General features: G+C 35.7%; 1 protein-coding gene across 1 annotated transcript in view; it reads right to left on the bottom strand.

The window, feature by feature from the left end:
* The window catches only part of TLL1 (tolloid like 1), a 211211-nt gene that overhangs the window by 90007 nt on the left and 95884 nt on the right, over positions 1–25320 (bottom strand). The window contains exons 6-7 of the mRNA XM_047091921.1: positions 13828–14006; positions 2347–2452 (exon numbers count right to left, since the gene is read on the bottom strand). Coding sequence (XP_046947877.1) covers positions 2347–2452; positions 13828–14006 — 285 coding nt within the window. The remainder of the gene's footprint in view (positions 1–2346; positions 2453–13827; positions 14007–25320) is intronic.

Here is a 25320-nt window from a genome sequence, read left to right as displayed (position 1 = left end):
TATTAGTTAACTAGTTAACTATTAACTATTAACTAGTTAACTAAACTATTTAACTAAACTAAACTAAACTATTTAGTTTAACTAAATAGTTTAACTATTTAGTAAATTATTTAGTTTAACATCACTTTAGTGTACACTTAAAAAATAGTTAAGATTGCAAATTTTATGTTCAGTGTCTTTTAACACACACGCGCACGCACACACACACACACACACACACACACACAGAGCTTCAAATACTTTGGAGGTGATGGCTAAGAACTGTGAAAACTAATTTTTCTCCTGGAATTTGGTTTTTAAATATATGTACGAGTTAGTAAACAGTCTCTTTAAAGATCAAAACAATAAAATAATGTGAATTGCATCAACTCTTCTCATAGGTAGATACAGTTACTTTCACTCTAAGTTCACTGGGAAGACTGAATAGGATAATTTTGGAAGAATAAGACAAATAATGGGTCAAGACTGGTTGGCATGCAGCACCATGGTGTGGGGGGTGGGAGCGATGGACTTCAGGCAGCAAGAGCAGGATGGCTTATGGAAAAGAAGAAAAAGAAGCAATTTAAACATGTAAAAGAAATGCAGAATGAGAGGAAATACATATTTTAGACTTTGGTATAGATTCATCATCTATAAAAGACAGAAAGAATGAATTATTTTCTCCTCTTTCCACTACTTCCTATGTTCCAAAGAATCAAAAGTCAGTTTAGCTCTAAATAATATAATATACCAACACACGAGAGGTGCCTTGGCTGAACTGGGACCCGAATCCCATTTGTTACATGTTTCTATGGAAAATTCAATTCCAAACACTGATCTAAAAATAAAGTTCTATAACTCTTTGAGATTAATTTCAGGCCAAATTTATGGGTGTATTTCTACCAAAACTTAAATTCAATTCCAAAAACAACATATATATTATACCTGTATAATATATATATATACACACACACACAGTATATAAATATATAAACTACAGGCATAAACTATATATATTGTATATATACACACTTCAGTAGAAAATAATTATTAAATACAGTGAATAATTATTAAAATACAGTTCACACTCAATTTTTTAAATAATATAATTTTGTCTTTTTAAAGGAGCATAATTTAAAAATGTATCTAAGTATTAAAAGCTCATTGACACATCATTCTTTACTTTTTATTAAGAAGTATTTTAGGGGGCACCTGGCTGGTTCAGTTGGTGGAGCATGGGACTCTTGATTTCGGGGTTGTAGGTTCAACCTACAACGTGGGCATTGGGTGTAGAGATTACTTAAAAAAAATAAAAATCTTTAAAAAATGAAATATTTAAAAAAAAGGATTTATTTTTCAAAAGACAGGGGTATTAATTTGAATTTTTTATCTCCTTTCTGACCCTGCCCTTAGAAACAGATGTTTGAGGGGCATCTGGGTGGCTCAGATGGTTAAGCATTGTACTCTTGACTTTGGCTTAGGTCATAATCTCACGGTTTGTGGTTTTGAGTCCTGCGTCTTCTTTCTCTTTCCTTCTCTGTCCCTCCCCCCAAAAATAAATAAACTTAAAAAAAAATTTAAAAAAAGAAATAGATGTTAGATGAGTTGTGAAGTGGACATAAGTGGACAAAAAAGAATGAGTTAGACATATGAGTGTAAAATGAGCATAAATGGGGAAAGGGGATGATTTCAATGATTTGACAGATCTAAATTCCTTACCTGGGAACTATTTGCTCGATGACGTCATCTTTAGAATAAAGTTATTGAAACCCAAATTTATTGCATTCTTTAAAAATAGCATTAAATCTTTAATGAAATGAATTTAAGTCTAATAAGTGGTGAAATTCTAAATTACATGAGGCAAAATATCTTCATAATATGTTCTTTGAGAATTAAATTAGTTAAGCACCTTTCAAGCATAACTAGTAGTTGAGCAATAGAAAATATACAATAGAGAACACAGCTTAAATAGAGAATAAACATGATTCCAACTCAACAACCAAGTACCCTATGTGATTTGTGAATGCCTAAGTTTCCTTAAATGATGCTATGCCAATTTAAAATACGGATTGGTTTAATAATCATTTTCACTGAACTTTTAAAATTGACTTAGGAATATAAAATAGTTTTAATTAATTCATACCATTTTAATTTTTAATCTGAATGTATGTATTTGATAGGAAATGTGAAAACATGTTTTTAAAATCTCAAATGCTGGTGTTGGCTATAAACCTTAATCGAGTATTTTTGTACTTGAGGGCAACAGTATTTGAAAGAGCTTCAAGTTCTAATGTTAAGCATAGCTTTGTCAGGAGCCACACGGAGGAAAGGAATTAAAAGTCAAAAGGTATAACCTGAGACTCCAACCTTGAGAAGGTGTTCCTGGCATAGTGCATGATACTGTCAAAATCGTATCTTTCTCCAAGTGAGTTTACTTCTCCAGGCTCCATCTTCAGAAAATTGTATTCTTGACCTAAGAAACATTTCAGAAGCCTTTTAGCAGACAGAGACAAGAACAGAAGAGCCCCTCCTAAGCCTGCATCTGCTTTTTAGTAAATGCAAGTTGCAGCTAAATGCGAACACCCAGGTACGTGCAAAAGTATGCATGCTGTTTTCACTTAACATCACGTTGAAACATTAATACTGAATTTCATTAATAAGTTAATTTGGGGGGAAAAAAGTAGATTATCAAAAACATACTTTGGATTGTTTTGCATGTATATGCTTTATGTTCTTATACTTTTTTTTTAATCTCACTGCTTTTTTCAACCCTGCAGGAATGATTATAAAAAGTTACATCGTTACCAAATGGGACTCCAGCTTTCTCTTAGGACTACATTTTCCAAGATCAACCAAAATTATCTTTTGCTTTAGAGTCTTTCTCTGAAACACTGAGAAAAATATAAAAAGAATATTTTCATGTACACATAACACTGCAGGCTTTAGCTATGTGACTTTGTCACTAAAGGCAAAAACAATAGCAGCAGATTTCACTCAAAATTGAAACAAGATTCTCTCTGATGAATCCATTCCAACCTTTACTTGGAGGGTGTTTTGATCGGGAAGAATATGCTTGAGAACTTAATAATTTATTTTTGCTTTACTTTTCACAACTGTTATTTTAACTTCTGGACATTTTCCTTTTAATAGGATTCTCAACTGGTTGTTTATATCTGTATTGTTACACGGTTTCTTGAAATTTGAAAATAACAGACTTAGATTTGTACATCCATGGCAGTTGTTCCAGAAACACAGAATTTCCTCAGATAGAGATGAGACCTCAGTGACTCTGTTTTCATAATTTCAGTAGACGAAGACAGCTGCTTTAGTGGCTCACGTAACTTAAAAAGCTTTGAAAGATCAAAATGTAAAGGTGAGTTCCTAGAATTCCAAATTCAAGGTTCCAACTTAAAATGGAACAATACTCATCTAACTATGTTTTTATTCCACTCATCTAACTAGCTTTGTATTCTAGAGTACAACACTCATCTAACTAGGTTTTTATTCCAACTGCCATATTACTATGAAAAATATAAATATCACATTAATAAAATTTTCCTAACGACAATAAAGAAATAGAGTGATACCAAAGTATAGTATGTCTTCTGCATGTGATAAGGAAAAGTGGTGTGCTCAGCACTAACGATTAAAGAATCATCCTGAAGTGACAGAACCCAAGTCCCAGACTAAAGTGTTTTGGTCTATCTTTCAATTAATTCACACATTAACTAGTTTTTAATGAGATAACCAGCTTGTACAGTGAAATATGTGTTCCACAAATCTCTGATGTGCCTATTTGTACTATAACTATTTTCAGGAAATACTCTGTATTCTTGCAAACTCTCTTCTTCATAAGGAATAAGTATGTTTTAACATATCCAGTTCTGAGGTGAGGTTTTCATAAAGCTATGGAGTTGATTTTATAGATACTAATCTATGCCCAGTGGAGAGTGGAGATTTCAAAATTCAAGCACACTATGGGAAGATATTCTCTAGTTAAAGCAAAATGCTTCATAAAAATTTCTGAAAGTGGAACATTAAGCAACTTTAGTCATAGATTCTGAGGCATATAATTGAGCACTTAACATACAGGTGACTCAGTGTTTTGTGCTAAATAAAAACAATATAACCATACATGGTCCAAATAAAGAAAACTGAACTTATTTCATGAATAAAGGGAAGAAGACCAGAGATACAGAGAACCAGGGGAACTCACCCTAAACAATTAAAAAAAAAAAAAAAGATGATGAACCTTCTTCTTGAAGGCATATTCTAAAATGGATTAAAGTGGGGCACCTAGACGGCTCAGCTGGTTAAGCATCTGACCCTTGGTTTCAGCTCGGGTCATGATGTCATAGTGATTTCAGTTCAGATCATCATGATCTCGCAGTTCATGAGTTCAAGCCCTGCGTTGGGCTTTGCACTGACAATGCAGAGCCTGCTTGGGATTCTCTCTTCCTCTCCCTCTCTCCCCACTGCTCTTTCTCTGCCCCTCCCCTGCTTGTTCTCTCTCTCTTTCTCAAAATAAATAGAGAAACTTAAAAAAAATAAAAATAAAATAAATAAAATGGATTGAAGTAATACAATCCTTGTAACAATCTGGTTCCTATTGTAGTTACTAATTTTGCATATAAATGTGAGGCTAAAGTCTGCACTTATTAGACATTGCCCTTGAATAACAGTTGATCTTAAGTTTCTGAGCCAGAGCAAGTCATAAATTTGTTGAAGATTAATCTCCAGCATGAACTCTTTCATACTAGAATTGCCCTGCTACACTAGTTCCAAATACTCAGAAAATCTCACACAATAAATTCTTTCTTTTCCATTTGCCTGAATGTTGAGTCACCCAGAGTATGAATAGCCATAATTTCCTAAGCACTGCGTTAAGTATTATACATTTATATACTACTTACATATTTCTTGCTTGTTTTAAATACATCCTTATGTTAAAACAGAGTCCTATTATTAAGAGTAAGAATCATTCTTGAAAGTTACTTCCTTTATAAGATGTTTTCTCCACGTAATAAAAGAAACTTAATAGCTATGGTTAACAGCAAACTTCTCATTAATTGATAGTTGAAATCATTTCCCAAAATATTGTCTCCTTTTTATTTCTTTCTTAATGATATAAAGTAAGATGAACTTTGATAGCTGGCTCAGGCATTTGAGCCTCCTATATTGGGAGTAAACGTTTGCTTTACTTCTCCTTGATAATCAACACTACAAATGATTTCATCATTTTTTAAAACTGATGTACAATTGACATACAATATTATATTAGTTTCATGTGTACAACATAGTGATTAGATGCTTGTATACACTGCAAACTGGTCACCACAATAAATCTAATCACCATCAATCACCATGCAGAGTTAATAAAATGCTGACTGAATTCCCTGTGCAGTACATTACATCTTCGTGACTTACTTATTTTATAACTGGAAGTTTATACTTCTTGATTCTGTTTACCTACTTCATATCCCCAAATCCCTTCTCCTTTGGCAACCACCACTCTATTCTCTGTATCTACGAATCTCAGTTTTGTTCTGGTTTATGCGTTTGTTAGTTTTGTTTTTTAGATTCCAATTAGAATTGAAATCATGCGGATTTGTCTTTCTCTGTCTGACTTATTTCACTTAGCATAATACCCTCAAGGTCCATCAATGTTGTCACAAATGGCAAGATTTCATTTTTCATATTTTTCATGACTGAGTAATATACCAGTGTGTGTGTGTGTGTGTGTGTGTGTGTGTGTGTGTGTGTGAGAGAGAGAGAGAGAGAGAGAGAGAGAGAGAGGTCTTCTTTATTCATTCATTTATTGATGGATGGATACTTAAGTTGTTTTCCTATTTTGACTACTGTGGATAATGCTGCAATGGAGACAGGGATGCATATATCTTCTTGAATTGGTAATTTTGTTTTCTTTGCATAGATACCAAGAAGTGGAATTGTTGGATCATACGGTAGTTCTATTTTTAATTTATTGAAAGAACCTCCATCCTGCTTTCTATGGTATCTTCACCAGTGCATGAAGACTCCCTTATCTCCATATCCTTCCAAGACTTGTTATCTCTTGTCTTTTTTATAAAAGCTGTTTTAACAGGTATGAGATGATATCTGATTTTAGTTTTATTTTGCATTTCCCTGATGATTAATGCTGTTGAACATCTTTTCATGTGCCTGTTGCTTATCTGTATGTCTTCTTTGGAAAAATGTCTATTCAGAGCCTCTGTCCATTTTTTAACCAGATTATATTTTGCTGTTAAGTTGTATGAGTTCTTTATATATTTTGGGTGCTAATAACCCCTTATCAGATGTATGATTTGCAAATGTCTTTTCCCATTCAGCAAGTTGCCTTCCATTTTATTGATGGATTCTTTCACTATGCAGAAGCGTTTTAGTTTGATGTAGACACATTTATTTTTCCTTTTATTACCTTTGCATTTGGAATCAGATCAAAAAAAAAAAAAAAAAAAACCATTGCTAAGCCTAAAGTCAAAGAGCTTACTGCCAATGTTTTCTTCTAGGAATTTTATGGTTCCAGGTCTTACATTGGACTTTAATCCATTTTGAGTTAATTTTTGTGAATGGTGGAAGATAGTGGTCCACTTTCATTCTTCTGCATGTAGCTGTCCCGTTTTCCCAGCACCAATTATTGAAGAAACTATCCTCTCCTCATTGCATTGTTCTTGCTCCTTTTGCTATAGATTAATTGATCACATATGTTTTAGTTTATTTCTAGGCACACTATTCTGTTCCACTGATCTATGAGGCTGTTTTTAAGCCGGTACCATACGGTTTTGATTACTGTAATTGCGTAGTATAGTTTGAAATCAGGGAGCATGATACTTCTGGTTTTGTTTTTTCTTTCTCAAGATTGCTTTGTCTATTCAGAGTCTATTGCAACTCCATACAAATTTTAGCATTATTTGTTCTATGTCTCTAAAAATTGCCATTAGAATTTTCATAGGGATTGCACTGAATCCGTATATTGCTTTGGGTAGCATGGATATTTAACGATATTAATTCTTCAATCCATGAACATGGAATATGTTTTTACTTATCTGTGTTTTCCTCAATTTCTTTCATCAGTGTCTTACTAGTTTTCAGTATACAAGTCTTTCACTCCCCTGGTTAAACATATTCCAAGGTATTTTATACCATCTGATGCAATCATAAATGATTGTTTTCTTGATTTCTCTTTCTGATAATTTATTAGTGTATAGAAATACAATAGTTTTATATATTAATTTTGTATTCCACAAAATTTACTGAATTCATTTATTGGCACCAGAAGTTATTTTGGTGGAGCCTTTAGTTTCCTACAAATAGCATCATGTCATCTATAAATAGTGGCCATTTTACTTCCTTTCCAAATTGTATGCCTTTTACTTCTTTTTCTGATCGAACTGCTGTAGCTAGAGCTTCCAATAGTATTTTGAATAAAAGTGCCAAAAGTGTCTTGCTCCTGACCTTACAGGAAACACTTTCAGTTTTTCACCACTGAGTAAGATATTAGCTGTGATTTTGTGATATATGGTCTTTATTATGTCAAAGTACATTCCCTCTATACCCACTTTGTTGAGAGTTTTTACTATAAATAGATGTTGAATTTTCTCAAGTGCTTTTTCTGTATCTTTTTAATTGATCATATGATTTCTATGTTTTGTGGGGTTTTATGTTTCCAATTATTATTTTTTAATATAATTTATTGTCAAATTGATTAACATACAGTGTGCTTTTGGTTTTGGAGGTAGATTCCCGTGATTCATCGCTTACATACAACACCCAGTGCTCATCTCAACAAGTGCCCTCCTCAACGCCAATCACCCATTTTCTCCTGATTTTTATATTTTGTTAATGTGGTATATCGCATTGGTTAATTTGCACGTTTGAGCCATCCTTGCATCCCTGGAATAAAATGCACTTGATCATAGTGTATGATCCTTTTAATGGATTATTTTGGTTTATTAATATTTGCTAATACTTTACTGGGGATTTTTGCATCTATATTCATCAGGGATATTGGCCTGTAATTTTCCTTTTTTTATGCTGCCCTTGTCTGGTTTTAGTATTAGAGTAATGCTGACTTTATAAAATGAGTTCAGAAGCATTTCATCCTCTTCAATTTTTTGGAATAGTTTGAGAAGGATAGGTATTACGTCTTCTTTGAATATTAAGTAGAATTTACCAATGAAGCATTCTGGTCCTGGACTTCTGTATGTTGGGAGTTTTTAGTTACTGATCTCTTTATAAGTAATTAGTATGTTCAGGTTTTCTATTTCCTTATGATTCAGTCTTGAAAGATTGTATGTTTCTAGGAACATAACTAATTCTTCTAGGTCACCCTATTTGCTTACCTATAATTGTTCATATTAGTCTAATGATCCTTTGTATTGCTATGGTATCAGTTGTTACTTCTATTTCATTTCTAATTTTATTTATTTGAGCCTTCTCTTTTTCCTGGTGAGTCTAACTGAAGGTTTATCAATTTTACCTTTTCAAAGACCTAACTTTTAATTTCATTGATCTTTTCTATTATCTATTAAGTTCTATTCCATTTATTATTTCCTTTCTTCTACTAACTTTGGCTTCATTTGTTCTTTTTCTAGTTCCTTTGGGTGTAAAGTTAGATTGTTTATTTGAGCTTTTTTTTTTTTTTTTTTTTTTTTGGTTTCTTGAGATAGGCCTGTATTGCTATGAACTTAACCTCTTATAATCACTTTTACTGCATTCCATAGATTTTGGTATATCATATTTCTATTTTCCTTTGTATCTAGGTATTTTTTAATTTCTCTTTTAAATTCTTCAGTGACTCAGTGGAGAAAATATCTTTTTTCCATTCCTTCACTTTCAGTCTGGTGTCCTTAGTTCTTAAGTGAGTCTCTTATAGGCAACATATAGGTGAGTAGTTTTTAAAATATTCAGCCACTTTATATCTTTTGATGGAAGTATTTAGTCCATTTACATTTAAAGTAATTATTGATAGGTATGTACTTACTGCCATCTTGTTGACTGTTTTCTGGCTGATTTTGTAATTCCTCTCTGTTCCTTTCTTCTTGTCTTTCTTTTTATCCTTGTGGTTTGATACCTTTCCTTAGTGTTATATTTAGATGCCTTTCTCATTTTCTTTTGGGTATTCACTATAAGTGTTTGCTTGTGGTTACTGTGAGATTCACATGTAACATCCTATGTATATAACAGTCTATTTTAAGTTGATAGCAACTTAAATTTGAATACATTCCAAAACCACATTCTTACTCCCCCCCGCCCATGTTTTGCTTTTGATATCACATTTTCAATCTTTTTATTTTATGTACCTTTGAACTGATTATTATAGTTAATCTATCTTTTTCTTTTGACCTATTTCATACTAGCTTTATCAGTTATTAACCTGTTACCTTTACTATACATATTCTTTTCCCAGTGACATTTTTTACTTTTTATGTTTTATTGTCATTAATTACTGTCAGTACTTTTCTATTTAAAGAAGTCCTTTTAGGGGTACTTGGATCGCTCAGTCAGTTAAGTGTCTGACTTCAGCTCAGGTCATGTTCTCACGGTTTGTGAGTTCAAGCACCACGTCAGGCTCTGTGCTAACAGCTCAGAGCCTGGAGCCTGCTTTGGATTCTGTGTCTCTCTGTCTCTCTGCCCTCCTCCGTTCATGCTCTGTTTCTCTCCCTCTCTCTCAAAAATAAATAAACATTAAAACAATTTAAAAAAGAAGCCTTTTACAGTTTCTTGTAAGTCTGGTTTAATGGTTATGGATTCCTTTAAAGTTTTGCTTGTCTGGAAAACTCTCTCTCCTTCAATTCTGAATGATAACTTTGCTTGGTAGAATATTCTTGGTTGGAAGGTTTCCCGCCCCCCCCCCCCACTCCTTTCAGTATTTTGAATAGGTCATGCCACTCTCTTCTGTTCTGCTAAAGTTTCTTCTAAAAATTCTGCTGATGGCTTTATGGATTTCCCTTGTATGTAACAAGCTTTTTTCCCTTGCTACTTTTAAGATTATCTCTTTGTATTTAACTTTTGATGTTTTAATTAGAAGGTGTCTTGGTGTAGACGTCTTTGGGTTCATCTTATTTGAAACTCTATGGGCTTCCTGGAGCTGGATGTCTGTTTCCATCCCCAGATTAGGGAAGTTTTCAGCCATGATTTCTTCAGATAACCTTTCTGTTCCTTTCACTCTCTTCTCTTTCTGGGACTCCTATATGCAGATACTATTCTAATTAATGTTGTCCCGTAAGTCCCTCAAGATATTCCACCTTTTTAAATTCTTTTTTCGTTTTGCTACTCTAAGCGAGTTCCATTGCTTTGCCTTTCAATTCTCTGATCCATTCTTCTGCCTTATCCACTCTATTGTGGAACCCCTTTAGTGTATTTTTCATCCATTATTGTATTCTTCAATCCTGTAACTTCTATTCGGTACTTTCTCATATTTTCTTTGTTTACGTTCTCATTGTATTCATCCATTCTTCTCCCTGGTGAAGTGAGCAACGTTCTGGCCATTACTTTGAATTTTTTATCAGGTAGACTATGTATCTCTGTTTCATTAAGATCATTATCTGAGGTTCTGTCTTGTCTTTCATTTGAAATATATTCCCCTGTCTCATTTCGCCTCTTCTGTATTTGTTCCCGTGTGTGAGGCCGAACAGCTACATCTCCCAGTCTCGAAGAAGGGGCTTTGTGTAGAAGATGACCCATGAGGCCCAGGAGCAAAATCCCCTTGGCTACCAGAGCCAGACACTCCAAGGTATCCCCTGTGTGGGGCACATGCACCCACCAGCGGTGGCAGAGCCACAGCCATGGCTGTGAGGTGCTTGCCCGGCTGTGGTATGGCTATGGCACAGGAGGGGTAGGGCGTTTGCCTAGGTGCGGTAGATCTGTGGTTTGGGAGGGAAAGCCTCTTGTCTGGCTGACTGTGACATGGTTCTAGTGTGGGGGAGGGTGCTCTCCCAGCTGGCTGTGGCATAGCTGAGGCACGGTGAGGGGGTCTGCGCCTACCTGCGCCAGCAGGTCAGGCAGAGATTGCCAAAATGGCACCCACCAGTGTCGGCATTAGCAAGGAGAAAGAGGTTGAAAAAAATGGCACCTACCACTCCTTCTGTCCCTGGAGAGTCCCAACAACATTCCTTCCTGTCTAGTGGTCACTTTACGATTAGTCATTGCGTCTGCTTCACAGAAGGACTAGGTGCTTTTCAAGCTGCTGTTTTCGCACTGGGTCATAGGGTGCGTGAGTCTGCATGTGAGCCCCTTAAAGGCAGGTTCTCCGTTCCTTCCAGTTCTGTTCTTCTCCTGGATATAATCCCTCATGGTTTTATGTCTGGGGGGCTCATCTTTCCCGTGCAGGACCCAAAGGTTGAGGTGTCTGATGTAGGGCCCAAACCCCTTGCTCCACAGGGGGAAGTGCTGTACTTTTGAGATCTCATCTGATTAGGGGTCATCAGGCCTAGAACTGGATTTTTTGGCAGCAGGTATGTCTCCACCTCTCCTACCCTCTCTCCATGTGGGTCTTTAATCCTTTGTTGGAGAGGCCCTGTTCATCTAGTTATCAAGATATTTTCAGAGAAAGTATTCCACGCATAGCTGTAGTTTGTTGTGTCCATGGCAGGAAGTGAGTTCAGGATATTTTTAGACTGCCATCTGGAACCACCCTCTCCTCTTCTCCTACTTTATCAGTCTTGAAATGACCTCTTCCCTAGGACATCATATTCAATGATTTTTCTTCTACCTTTTAGACCAAACCTTATTGGTCTTTGGGGGGATTTTTTGCCATCTCCTACTTTCTATCCTCAGGTGTATTTTCCTCTCCCTTCAATATTTCCCTAGACAGTCAAATCTACCATCAAATTTCCTTCTCTAGATACAGCCTGAAGTTTAGACTCACTTTTCCTTTGTGTACTAACCACTTCCATTTGGATAATCCAATGGCTTCTCAAAATCAAGGATTTGCTAAATAAAATCATTATCTGTCTTTCTCACTCTAAAAATTATGTTGCTTTATCCCTATTTCTTCCTTCATTTGATGATGTCACCATTCATCCTGTTGCCTAAAAATAAATCCTTGAAGATTTTCCTTCCTATGTTAGTGTTCCTCTTAAAATATATTTGAAAGGTCATTGCCTCTTATTCTTCTTGAACTGCACTTCCTTGACTGAAGACTTAGTCATCTCTTATAAGTTACTTATTTAATCTTCTTATAGGTTTTCTTAACTTAAGTTCATCCTCCCCACCTCAACTTTCCCATCCTCAGTTAAGGATCTCAAAGCTGAAAGAATTCTTTTTTTTATCTTTTTTTAAAAAAATCAGAACTTGTTCTGCTTTCAATCATCAATTATTCTCAGTAGCTAAAAGATAAAATCCGGGGCACCTGGGTTGCTCAGTTGGTTAATCGCCAGGCTTCGGCTCAGGTCAAGAGTTCAAGCCCTGCATCAGTCCCTGTGCTGACAGCTCAGAGCCTGGAGCCTGCTTCAGATTCTGTGTGTGTGTCTCTCTCTCTGCCCCACCCCCCACTCACACTCTGTCTCTCCCTCTCTCTCTCTCAAAAATGAATAAATATTAAAAAAAAAAGATAAAATCTAAGTTCCCTAGCTTCATATAGAATATCCCCTATGATGTAACCTCATTAGGTAATTACCAACTCATCTCCCATTTGCAACATACCATGTAGCCATAATGGGAAAATAAAAATGATTTGATTTTCTATAATTATAGCTATGATCATGATTTTTTTACAGCTTAAAATTCTATAACTCTTCGGTGCACTTTCAACACTTCCACTTTACTTCCAAATTTCAGTTCCTTTGTGACATCTCCCTTGACTCACCAAGACATTTTGTTACATGTTGCTTGGACTTTATGGTATTCTCATCATATGACTATAATTACTCTTCTCACTCACTTACAATCATGTATATATACGCACATACCCCACATTAAGCCTTATATTTTTCATCACAGCATTTTCAACATCTAACAATGCCTCAATAAATAATTAGAACCAAACATGTGATGAGCAAATACATAGATCAATACCATTAATTACAAGAAATTCTAAGGAATTCAATGTTTGTAACTTAAAACTTGCCACGAATAAAGAAATAAGGACAAATATTTACTTTTCTAATGCTTGAAATACATATGACCTTATAAGATGATTCCAAAAAACAGAATTCATCTTTTGGTAATTGAAATGTACTGATCTTTAAGAATTTATGAAAGTTAAATAAAAAGCTTTAAAATAAGGTTATTATCACACATTAACTACCAGAGAAAATTAAATTTTAATTATATCTGATATTTCAACTACTGAAAAAATTCTTAAGAATTTATCTTCAGGGTAGTTGAAGGAGAATTCTCAAAGAAACTATTTAGACTATCCCAGAAATGACTCATTCCCCTGAAATTTTCTCCAAAAATTGTCCCTGGTATAATATAGATTTCTATGGTAGCAGCACATTTCATGTCAAACCTGGGATCTTTTCTAAATCCCTACCACATAAAGTATAGAGCTAAGTATTAAAAATGCTGTAAAAAATTTAATACTATCATTTTGTGGTTCAATAGCCTACACCCATTCTTGGAAAGCACAGAAGTTTAGAAATAAAACAGCTAAACCTTAAGAAAAAAGATCAAGCATAAAAAGTACCTAAGATCATCCAGTCTGAAGGAAAACAAATTAAAAATATAATACCATCATGGGTATTTTTTTAATCAGCAAAATGCTGGTTCTACCATATCGAAAAAAATCAGTTCACATTTTTTTAAGAAAAACTTAAATAAATACTGTAAACACAACTAAAAGATATTCTGTCAACCTTAAACCCAACGTATTCTAAAGCCTCTCACCTGGCTGGATGTTTTCTCTTATGATAGTGACATGGTTATCTCGATCTGGTCGTGTGTGTTCATGCCAAAAGCCTATCACATGGCCCAATTCATGAACAACAATTCCAAATTTATCACAATTCTTGCCAATAGAGATTGCCTGAGGCCCATTTCCACGCCGACCCACATAAGAGCAGCATCTGCAATAAAGGAGAAAAGGGAGATGGTGGTGGAAATGATAAATGAGTTACAGGATGATGAAACTTTGGCAAGAATTACAATGGCCTACAAAGCCCAATACATTCAGAGGCAGAACAGCCTTTCATCAATAAATACAGCCCATTTCTAATATCCTGGTAAACTTACATACAACACACATCCCCACATAATCACTGGAAGTGCTTTTTCACTAACTCACATGTTACAAGATATGCCTTCAATCATCATTGGGAGAATTCAAAAGACATTAGAAAATCAAATACTTATGATGGTGATTAATGTGCTAAACCCACAATTAATTATCAGCCCACTTTTAATACTAATATAGTTTTTTATTCTCAAAATCCATCTACTGTGGTAAGTAACTACTTTGTCACTATGGTTACCTGGCAATAATCCATTATTTCAGTTTTGAATATAAAAACAAAGTTTATTTTTCCTCTTTAAGAAAAACAGAATTAAATTTCTTTATGAAAGAAAGACAGTTAATGAAAAACGTAGGAGTTACTTTTCCTACTCATGGGAGAATTTATCTCAAGAAGAAAACTTTTGAAAGAAGGAGCCAATGAAGGAAAATTAGTTTCAAAAGGTAAATTATCTGAAGTTAACTGGTGAAGAAAATCAACAGCCGGCATAATTATGACATTTGCTAATATAAATATAATTATATCTAAAACTTTGATAGTTAAGGTTTACATTAAAATGCTTATCTGTAGAATCACACCCTGAGACATCAATTGAGGGTAAGTAATTGGTCTTGTATAGTTGGTGATCATGATACACAAGACGCCAAACAATTTTGTATTTCTTTTTATTTCTTTTTATTTCCTCTGTATTTTTTTAAAATGTGAAATTTATTGTCAAATTGGTTTCCATACAACACCCAGTGCTCATCCCAAAACGTGTCCTCCTCAATACCCATCACCCACTTGCCCCTCCGTCCCACCCCCCATCAACCCTCAGTTTGTTCTCAGTTTTTAAGAGTCTCTTATGTTTTGGCTCTCTCCCTCTCTAACCTCTTTTTTTTTCCTTCCCCTGCCCCATGGTCTTCTGTTAAGTTTCTCAGGATCCACACAAGAGTGAAACCATATGGTATCTGTCTTTCTCTGTATGACTTATTTCACTTAGCATAACACTCTCCAGTTCCATCCACATTGCTACAAAAGGCCATATTTCATTCTTACTCATTGCCACGTAGTATTCCATTGGGTATATAAACCACAATTTCTTTATCCATTCATCAGTTGATGGACATTTAGGCTCTTTCCATAATTTAGCTATTGTTGAAAGTGCTGCTATAAACATTGGGGTACAAGTGCCCCTATGCATCAGTGCTCCTGTATTCCTTGGGTCAATTCCTAGCAGTGCTATTGCTGTGTCATAGGGTAGATCTATTTTTAATTTTCTGAGGAACCCCCACACTGTTTTCCAAAGCGGCTGCACCAGTTTGCATTCCCACCAACAGTGCAAGAGGGTTCCCATTACTCCACATCCTCGCCAGCATCTAGAGTCTCCTGATTTGTTCATTTAGCCACTCTGACTGGCGTGAGGTTACAGTATCTGAGGGAGGTTTTGATTTGTATTTCCCTGATGAAGAGCGATGTTGAGCATCTCTTCATGTGCCTGTTGGCCATCCAGATGTCTTCTTTAGGGAAGTGTCTATTCATGTTTTCTGCCCATTTCTTCACTGGGTTGTTTTTCGGGTGTGGAGTTTGGTGAGCTCTTTATAGATTTTGGATAATAGCCCTTTGTCCGATATGTCATTTGCAAATATCTTTTCCCATTCCATTGGTTGCCTTTTAGTTTTGCTGATTGTTTCCTTTGCAGTGCAGAAACTTTTTGTCTTCATGAGGTCCCAAAAGTACATTTTTGCTTTTAATTCCCTTGCTTTTGGGGTTTGTCAAGTAAGAAATTGCTGTGGCTGAGGTCAGAGAGGTTTTTTCCTGCTGTCTCCTCTAGGGTTTTGATGGTTTCCTGTCACACATTCAGGTCCTTTATCCATTTTGAGTTTGTTTTTGGGAATGCTGTAAGAAAGTGGTCTACTTTCATCCTTCTGAATGTTGCTGTGCAGCTTTCCCAGCACCATTTGTTAAAGAGACTCTTTTTTCCATTAGATATTCTTTCCTGTTTTGTCAAAGATTAGATGGCCATACTTTTGTGAGTCCACTTCTGGAGTCTCTACTCTATTCCATTGTCTGTTTTTGTGCCAATACCATGCTGTCTTGATGACTGCAGCTTTGTAGTACAGGCTAAAGTCTGAGATTGTGATGCCTCCTGCTTTGGTCTTCTTCTTCAAAATTACTTTGGCTATCCGGGGCCTTTTGTGGTTTCATACAAATTTTAGGATTGCTTATTCTTGCTTCGAGAAGCATGCTGGTGCAATTTTGATTCAGATTGCATTGAATGCGTAGATAGCTTTGGGGAGTATTGACATTTTAACAATATTTATTCTTCCAATCCATGAGCACAGAATGTTTTTCCGTTTCTTTATAACATCTTCAATTTCATTCATAACCTTTCTAGTTTTCAGCATACAGATCTTTTACATCTTTCATTAGGTGTATTCCTAGGTTTTTTATGCTTCATGGTGCAATTGTGAATGGGATCAGTTTCTTTATTTGTCTTTCTGTTGCTTCATTATTAGTGTATAAGAATGCAACTGATTTCTGTACATTGATTTTGTATCCTGCAACTTTGCTGAATTCATGTATCAGTTCTAGCAGACTTCTGGTGGAGTCTGTCGGACTTTCCATGTATAATATCATGTCATCTGCAAAAAGTGAAAGCTTAACTTCATCTTTGCCAATTTTGATGCCTTTGATTTCCTTTTGTTGTCTGATTGCTGATGCTAGAACTTCCAACACTATGTTAAACAACAGCGGTGAGAGTGGACATCCCTGTTGTGTTCCTGATCTCAGGGGGAAAGCTATCAGTTTTTCCCCATCAAGGATGATATTAGCTGTGGGCTTTTCATAAATGGCTTTTATGATATTTAAGTATGTTCCTTCTATCCCAACTTTCTCGAGGTTTTTTACTAAGAAAGGATGCTGAATTTTGTCAAATGTTTTTTCTGCATCGATTGACCAGGATCATACGGTTCTTTTCTTTTCTTTTATTAATGTGATGTATCACATTGATTGATTTGCGAATGTTGAACCAGCCTGCAGCCCAGGAATGAATCCCACTTGATCATGGTGAATAATTCTTTTTATAAGCTGTTGAATTCCATTTGCTAGTATCTTATTGAGAATTTTTGCATCCATATTCATCGGGGATATTGGCCTGTAGTTCTCTTTTTTTGCTGGGTCTCTGTCTGGTTTAGGAATCAAAGTAATGCTGGCTTCATAGAATAGGTCTGGGAGTTTTCCTTCTATTTTTTGGAACAGCTTGAGAAGGATAGGTATTATCTCTGCTTTAAATGTCTGATAGAATTCCCCTGGGAAGCCATATGGTCCTGGACTCTTATTTGTTGGGAAATTTTTGATGACTATTTCAATTTCTTTGCTGGTTATGTGTCTGTTCAAGTTTTCTATTTCTTCCTATTTGAGTTTTGGAAGTGTGTGGGTGCTTAGGAATTTGTCCATTTCTTCCAGGTTGTCCAATTTGTTGGCATATAATTTTTCATAGTATTCCCTGATAATTGCTTGTATTTCTGAGGGATTGGTTGTAATAATTCCATTTTCATTCATGATTTTATCTATTTGGGTCATCTCCTTTTTCTTTTTGAGAAACCTGGCTAGAGGTTTATCAATTTTGTTTATTTTTTCAAAAAACCAGCTCTTGGTTTCATTCATATGCTCTACAGTTTTTTTAGGTTCTATATCATTTATTTCTGCTCTGATCTTTATTATTTCTCTTCTTCTGCTGGGTTTGGGGTGTCTTTGCTGTTCTTCTTCTATTTCCTTTAGGTGTGCTGTTAGATTTTGTATTTGGGATTTTTCTTGTTTCTTGAGATAGGCCTGGATTGCAATGTATTTTCCTCTCAGGACTGCCTTCGCTGCATCCCAAAGTGTTTGGATTGTTATGTTTCCATTTTCATTTGTTTCCATATATTTTTAAATTTCTTCTCTAATTACCTGGTTGGCCCATTAATTCTGTAGTATGGTGTTCTTTAACCCCCATGCTTTTGGCGGTTTTCCAGACTTTTTCCTGTGGTTGATTTCAACTTTCATAGCATTGTGGTCTGAAAGTGTGCATGGTATGATCTCAATTCTTTTATACTTATGAAGGGCTGTTTTGTGACCCAGTATGTGATCTATCTTGGAAGATGTTCCATGTGCAGTCGAGAAGAAAGTATATTCTGTTGCTTTGGGATGCAGAGTTCTAAATATACCTGTCAAGTCCATCTGATCCAATGTATTGTTCAGGGCCCTTGTTTCTTTATTGATCCTGTGTCTAGATGATCTATCCATTGTTGTAAGTGGGGTATTAAAGTCCTCTGCATTACCACATTCTTATCCATAAGGCTGCTTATGTTTGTGATTAACTGTTTTATATGTTTGGGGGCTTCCGTATTTGGCACATAGATATTTATAATCGTTAGCTCTTCCTGATGGATAGACCCTGTAATTATTATATAATGCCCTTCTGCATCTCTTGTTACAGCCTTTAATTTAAAGTCTAGTGTGTCTTATATAAGTATGGCTAATCCAGCTTTCTTTTGACTTCCAGTAACATGACAGATAGTTCTCCATCCCCTTACTTTCAATTTGAACATGTCCTCAGGCCCACAATGAGTCTCTTGTAGACAACAAATAGATGGGTCTTGTTTTTTTGCCCATTCTGGATACCCTATGTCTTTTGATTGAAGCATTTAGTCCATTTACATTCAGTGTTATCATAGAAAGATATGGGTTTAGAGTCATTGTGATGTCTGTAGGTTTCATGCTTGTAGTGATGTCCCTGGCACTTTGTGGTCCTTGCAACATTTCACTCACAGAATCCCCCTTAGGATCTCTTGTAGGGCTGGTTTAGTGGTGATGAATTCCTTCAGTTTTTGTTTGTTTGGGAAACCTTTATCTCTCCATCTATTCTGAATGACAGACTTGCTGGATAAAGGATTCTCGGCTGCATATTTTTTCTGTTCATCACATTGAAGATTTCCTGCCATTCCTTTCTGGCCTGCCAAGTTTCAGTAGATAGATCTGCCACTAGACTTATTGGTCTCCCTTTATACGTTAGAGTGTGTTTATCCCTAGCTGCTTTCAGAATTTTCTCTTTATCCATGTATTTTGCCAGTTTCACTATGATATGTCGTGCAGATCGATTCAAGTTATGTCTGAAGGGAGTTCTCTGTGCCTCTTGGATTTCAATGCCTTTTTCCTTCCCAAGATCAGGGAAGTTCTCAGCTATGATTTGTTCAAGTACACCTTCAGCCCCTTTCTCTCTCTCTTCCTCTTCAGGAATTCCTATGATATGGATATTATTCCGTTTGAACGCATCACTTAGTTCTCTAATTCTCCCCTCCCACTCCTGGATTCTTTTTATTTCTCTTTTTCTCAGCTTCCTCTTTTTCCATAATTTTGTCTTCTAATTCACCTATTCTCTCCTCTGCCTCTTCAATCTGAGCTGTGGTTGCCTCCATTTTATTTTGAACCTCATTTATAGCATTTTTTAGCTCCTCATGACTGTTTATTAGTCCCCTGATCTCTGTAGCAATAGATTCTCTGCTGTCCTCTGAACTTTTTCAAGCCCCACGATTACTTTTATGACTATTATTCTAAATTCTTGCTCTTGATCAAAAATGATTTAAGCAAACAATTTTTTAAATTTATCAAATTAAAATAGAAAATTTCCAAAAATTAATTGCCCAAATGATTCAAAGGAATTTCACAAGTTTTCACTTTCCACAGTAAGCATATTCAATAGTCCTTTTGATTGTTCATAAATACAAATATTTTTCATTGCAATTATTTCTGTAGGCTTTAAAGCCTTAACCATCTTATCCTATGCCACAGATTTATTATTTATGAGTCTATTATAACAGTTAACAAAGCTTGATAAATCAATAACAAAAAAAAGGTAACCAGTAGGAAAAAAAAAAAAAAACAGGAAATCTTGGTTTTGCTCCCATATTCAATAGCTTTTTTCAACCTAAACACAGATATTTATTAAATACCCAAACAGTAAATTATTAGATGTAGAAAAACACAAAATTTGCAAATTTTGGAGAGATTTAAACTGAATCATTCACTACCATAGAGCAGAAGTAGTTAAACAAATATCTGATGACTATATAGCAACTAAATTACACATGCTAAGTCATTCTTGCTGGTTGTATTCAAATAAGAAAATACCTCGCAAATCAAAATCTGGGAGATAGTCAAGGCATGTGGTCAACTTATTTAATCTAAAACGCCTTCTTTTACCATAATTTCACCCATAGCAATTTCCAATATACAAGGTGGGATTCCATAACAGAAATTGAAAATACATTTCCCACTGACTTACAATGCTCCTATGAAAGAAGAAAAATATGGTGATTTCATTCATAGTGTTTTAGGTCGACAATAATTCTGGATGCTCAGATGAATAAATAACTAAATATATGCACATAGAACTAGGTGTGGAATGACAGTGTAATACGTATAGTTTATAAAAAAGTGGTTTAAGGATGTCTAGGTATTAGCCTCTAATGTAGCTCAGGTGATGCCATTTTTCTTGTATATGGCTTTTGCTTTTTTTATTTCTAATTCGTGTGCTGCTTTTAAAATTTGACCACCAAAAGTTCTATGTATTGTCTCAAGAAAAAGTTTCACCATCTATAGAGAAGCGACACCTCTTTCTGAACCACAGACAGTAATCAAGTAATCTCAAACCTGCTACTCCTTACCTTTGCCTCAGACTGGGGAACCAAAGCACCATTGGAAGTTGCCTATAAGATAATCTATCATGACATCCAAGAAGATGTCCTCTCCACAGCAGTCTTTACTCAACATTGAAATAATTTAAAAATATAAAGTCATACTATGTCTCTTCTCAATATTCTCCAATGGTTCTATGACAAATTGCATCAATGTTCAAAAACATTCATTACCCCTCACTGGAAGTTATTATACTTCCTTATACCGTTGATGTTGAGTTTGGTTATGTGACTTGCTCTGGATAATGTCATGTGAGCAAAAACTGTGTAAATTCTGAGAGAATCTTTAATTTTTTTTTATGTTTATTTTTAAGAGTGAGAGAGACAAGAGTGTCAGCAAGGGAGGGGCAGAGAGAGAGTAGACACAGAATCCGAAGCAGGCTCCAAGTTCTGAGCTGTCAGCACAGAGCCTGGCGCAGGCTTGAACTCATGGAACATGAGATCATGACCAGAGCCAAAGTCAGATGCTTAACCATCTGAGCCACTCAGGTGCCCCTGGAGAGAATCTTTAATAGTCAACATGGTTGTCAATACTGTCTCTGTTTGATCTGCCACAATTGCAATGTTCTAAAAAGAGGTTTTGCCATCATACTGAACATTAAAGTGATTAACTCTGGAGTGAGACCCAGCCAACCAGTGATGGACATGCAATATAAATAAGGAATCAATATCTATATCCAATATCCTTATAAATAAGGAATCAATATGTTACTCTAAGCTACTGAGGTTTAAGGGTCATGTATTACAATGATACAAGTTGTTTCAGCTGATTAATAAAGCTCAGAGGAAAATCTAAAGTACAGTACTTACAAATAACTGTAAAGATCCTACATGGTCTTCACACATAAATGTCTTACCATACGGATCCCATCTCTTCTTACTGTCCCTGTAACTCACTCTACCTGAGCCATGTGGTCTCCTTGCTGTGCCTTGAGCATACAGATAATCTCTTGCCTTAAAGTCTTTTTACTTGTTATTTCCTCTGTCAGAAACTCTATTCTCCCAGGCAGCATACGACTTGTTTCACCTGCTTTTTCAAGTTTTTGTGCAAATGCCTTTCCATGCCATTTACATGGCTTTTCTTTCTGTCTCTAGAATTTACTGTCTATTAATACATTTTATATTTATTTTCATGGTTTTTTCTGACGCCTTATCCTAGAACATAAGCTATTTGTGGGCAGACAACTTACACGTTTTACACACTGATATCTCTAGCGCCTAAAATATAGTCAGGCTATAGATAGTACAGCTCCATAGATGCCGAGAACACACTGGTAATTGCAAGAGCTTGGGGTGGGAAGTAGTGGGTGGGTCAAATGAGTGAAAGGGGTTAAAAGGTACAAACTTCCAGTTACAAGATAAATAAGTCCTGCAAGTGTAATGTATAGCATAGTCACTGAAGTTAGTAATACTCTATCACATACTACAAAGTTGTTAAGAGAGCAAATCTAAAAGTTCTCATCGGGAAAATAAAAATGTTGCAACTATGTGAGGTGATGTCTGTTACCTAAATTTATTGTGGGAATCATTTCAAAAAAATTTTAATGTTTATTTATTTTTTAGAGAGAGAGAGAGAGTGCAAGCAGGGGCGGGGCAGAGAGAAAGGGAGACACAGAATCTGAAGCAGGCTCCAAGGCTCTGAGCTGTCAGCACAGAGCCTGATGTGGGGCTTGAACTCACGAACCGTGAGATCATGACCTGAGCTGAAGTTGGATGCTTAACCAACTGAGCCACCCAGGCGACCCGTGTGGGAATCATTTCACAACATATGCATATATCAACACTTCATGGTAGACACATTAAACTAATACAATGTTCTATATTATTTACATTATAATAAAACTGGGAACAGATCATTTTCAAAATAAATAAATTAATAAATTAATAAATACTGTTACAAGAACAGGTCTTGTTAAGTGCAGAAGGGAGCTAAGACTCTGGTGGTTATCACGGAGTACCCAAAGCAGGGGTGAAGATGTTTATGGCCAGGGGTTAAACATAATCTTCCCCCAATACCTCCGTCAACCTGGCTCTCCACTTTTTCCATTCATGTGGTTCTATACATTATGTAGTAATCCAATGAGTTGTTGTTTTCTGCTTACGTTAACCAGTCCCTATTGTTTGCAAGCAGGAATCCTGGCTGGCACACCTCTTCTGTCAAACTGTAACTTCCTTGCAGAGAAAAACACCTCATGTTCAATTTTATAGTCCGCCATTTGGGACAATAAGTGGCACAAAATGAAAATGCTGTAGGTAAGGATATAAGTGACTACTGCCATAATCTGAATAACCAAACTGACCAAAGCTAAAGACAATTTAAAACATAAAATCTAAAAAATAAAAATAAAAATAAATAAGTAAATAAGTTAACCCTAAGCTTATTTGTTTGGCTAGTTGTTTTTAAGGAATCATTAAAATTTAGCAGATAGGAAAACAGTAAGATTGTTCAAGAAACTATCTAGTAGAATAAGAGAGGTAATATAAAATAGAGGATATTCATGGGTTAAATACCTAAATGTGAGACCTGAAACCATAAAATTCCTAGAGGAGAACACAGGCAGTAATCTCTTTGACGTTGGCTGTAGCAACTTCTTACTAGATATGTCTCCTGAGGCAAGGGAAACAAAAGCAAAAGTAAACTACTGGGACTACATCAAAATAAAAAGCTTCTGCGCAGCAAAGGAAACAGTCAACAAAACTGAAAGGCAACCTACTGAATGGGAGAAGATATTTGCAAATGACATATCTGATAAAGGGACAGTATCCAAAATACGTAAAGAACTTATCAAACTCAACACCACAAAAAACAAATGATCCCATTAAAAATGGACAAGTGTGCACTGACTGATGAATACATAAAGAAGATGTGGTATATATATATACAATGGAATACTCTTCAGCCGTAAAAAACAATGAAACCTTGCCATTTGCAACAACCTGAATGGAGCTAGGGAGTATTATGCTAAGTGAAATAAGTCAATCAGAGAAAGACAAATACCGTATGATTTCACTTCATATGTGGAATTTAAGAAACAAATGAGCAAAAGGATAAAAAGAGAAAGACAGAGACAAAGTTAAGAAACAGACTCTTGGGGCACCTAGGTGGCTCAGTCTTTTGAGCATCAGACTTTGGCTCAGGTCATGATCTCATGGTTTGTGGCTTCGAGCACTACGTGGGGCTCTGTGCTGACAGCTCAGGGCCTGGAGCCTACTTCAGATTCTGTGTCTCCCTCTCTGCCCCTCCCCTGCTCATGCTCTGTCTCTCTCTGTCTCTCAAAAATAAATATTTTTTAAAAAAATTTTAAACAAACAGACTCTTAACTATAGTGAACAAACTGATAGTTACCAGAGAGGAGGAGAGTAGGGAATGGGCTAAAGAGGTAATGGGGATTAAGGAGTGCACTTGTTGACATGAGCACCACACGATGTACAGAATTGTTGAATTGCTATATTGTACACCTGAAACTAATATAAGACTGTAAAAAATTTTAAAGTTGTGCTTAAAAACTAGAGGATATTCAGCAATATAAGGTTGTATGGTAGACAAAAGTAATATATAAATTTCTGCCTTACAAAGAAATAAATCAAACCAGTTGTTATAAAATGATCATTTTGCTAATAATTAATAATCTTGTGAAATAAACAAATGCCACTGATGACAATAAATATTCACTTAAAAAGTATTTATTGTTAAGTTTAAACGTTTTGCCAACATAGGAAGAGAGAGTTAAAGCATACGTCCCATTGAAGACAGATCAAAGATATCATATACTAAAAAGTTCTGAACTTTACCTTTTGTTTTTTAAAAACTTTATTATTTTCCCACTTACCAAAGATGTGATATGGAATTAGGCACCCAATAAACAGTTAGTGAAAAAAAGCTGATTCTAGCAAAATAAAAGGGGAAATAGAACGTGCTAAATAGTACAAATCGTTCCACATTTAATAATTCTTCTATTAATATGAGGACATTATTTTAGCTTCAATTTTTATTGCTTTATTTTATATTTTTAATATTTATTTATTTATGTATTTATTTTGAATGAGAAAGCACTGAGAGAGTGCAAGCGGGAGAGGGGCAGAGAGAGAGAGAGAGAGAGGGAGAGAGAATCCAAAGCAGGCTCCATGCTTTGCACAGACGCCCCACACAGAACTCCATCTCACCCCAATGACCTGAGCCCATATCAAGAGGCAGGCGCCTAACCAACTGAGCCACCCCGGAACCCCCTGTTGTTTTGTTAAAAACTACAATAGCAAGGTGCCTGGGTAGCTCAGTCAGTTAAGCCTCTGACTCTTGATTTCAGCTCAAGTCATCATCTCATCGTTCATGAGATTGAGCCCTGCATTGGGCTCTGCGCTGACAGAGTGAAGCCTGCTTGGGATTTTCTTTCTTTCTCTCTCTCTCTCTCTCTCTTTCTCTCTCTCTCTCTCCC

The sequence above is a fragment of the Lynx rufus genome, unplaced genomic scaffold, assembly GCF_022079265.1.
Source record: "Lynx rufus isolate CCGP_SWC_20201006 ecotype Redwood Valley unplaced genomic scaffold, mLynRuf1.p SCAF_3, whole genome shotgun sequence".
In the NCBI taxonomy this organism is placed as follows: Eukaryota; Metazoa; Chordata; class Mammalia; order Carnivora; family Felidae; genus Lynx; species Lynx rufus.
This window is presented reverse-complemented; position numbering and strand designations above follow the sequence as displayed.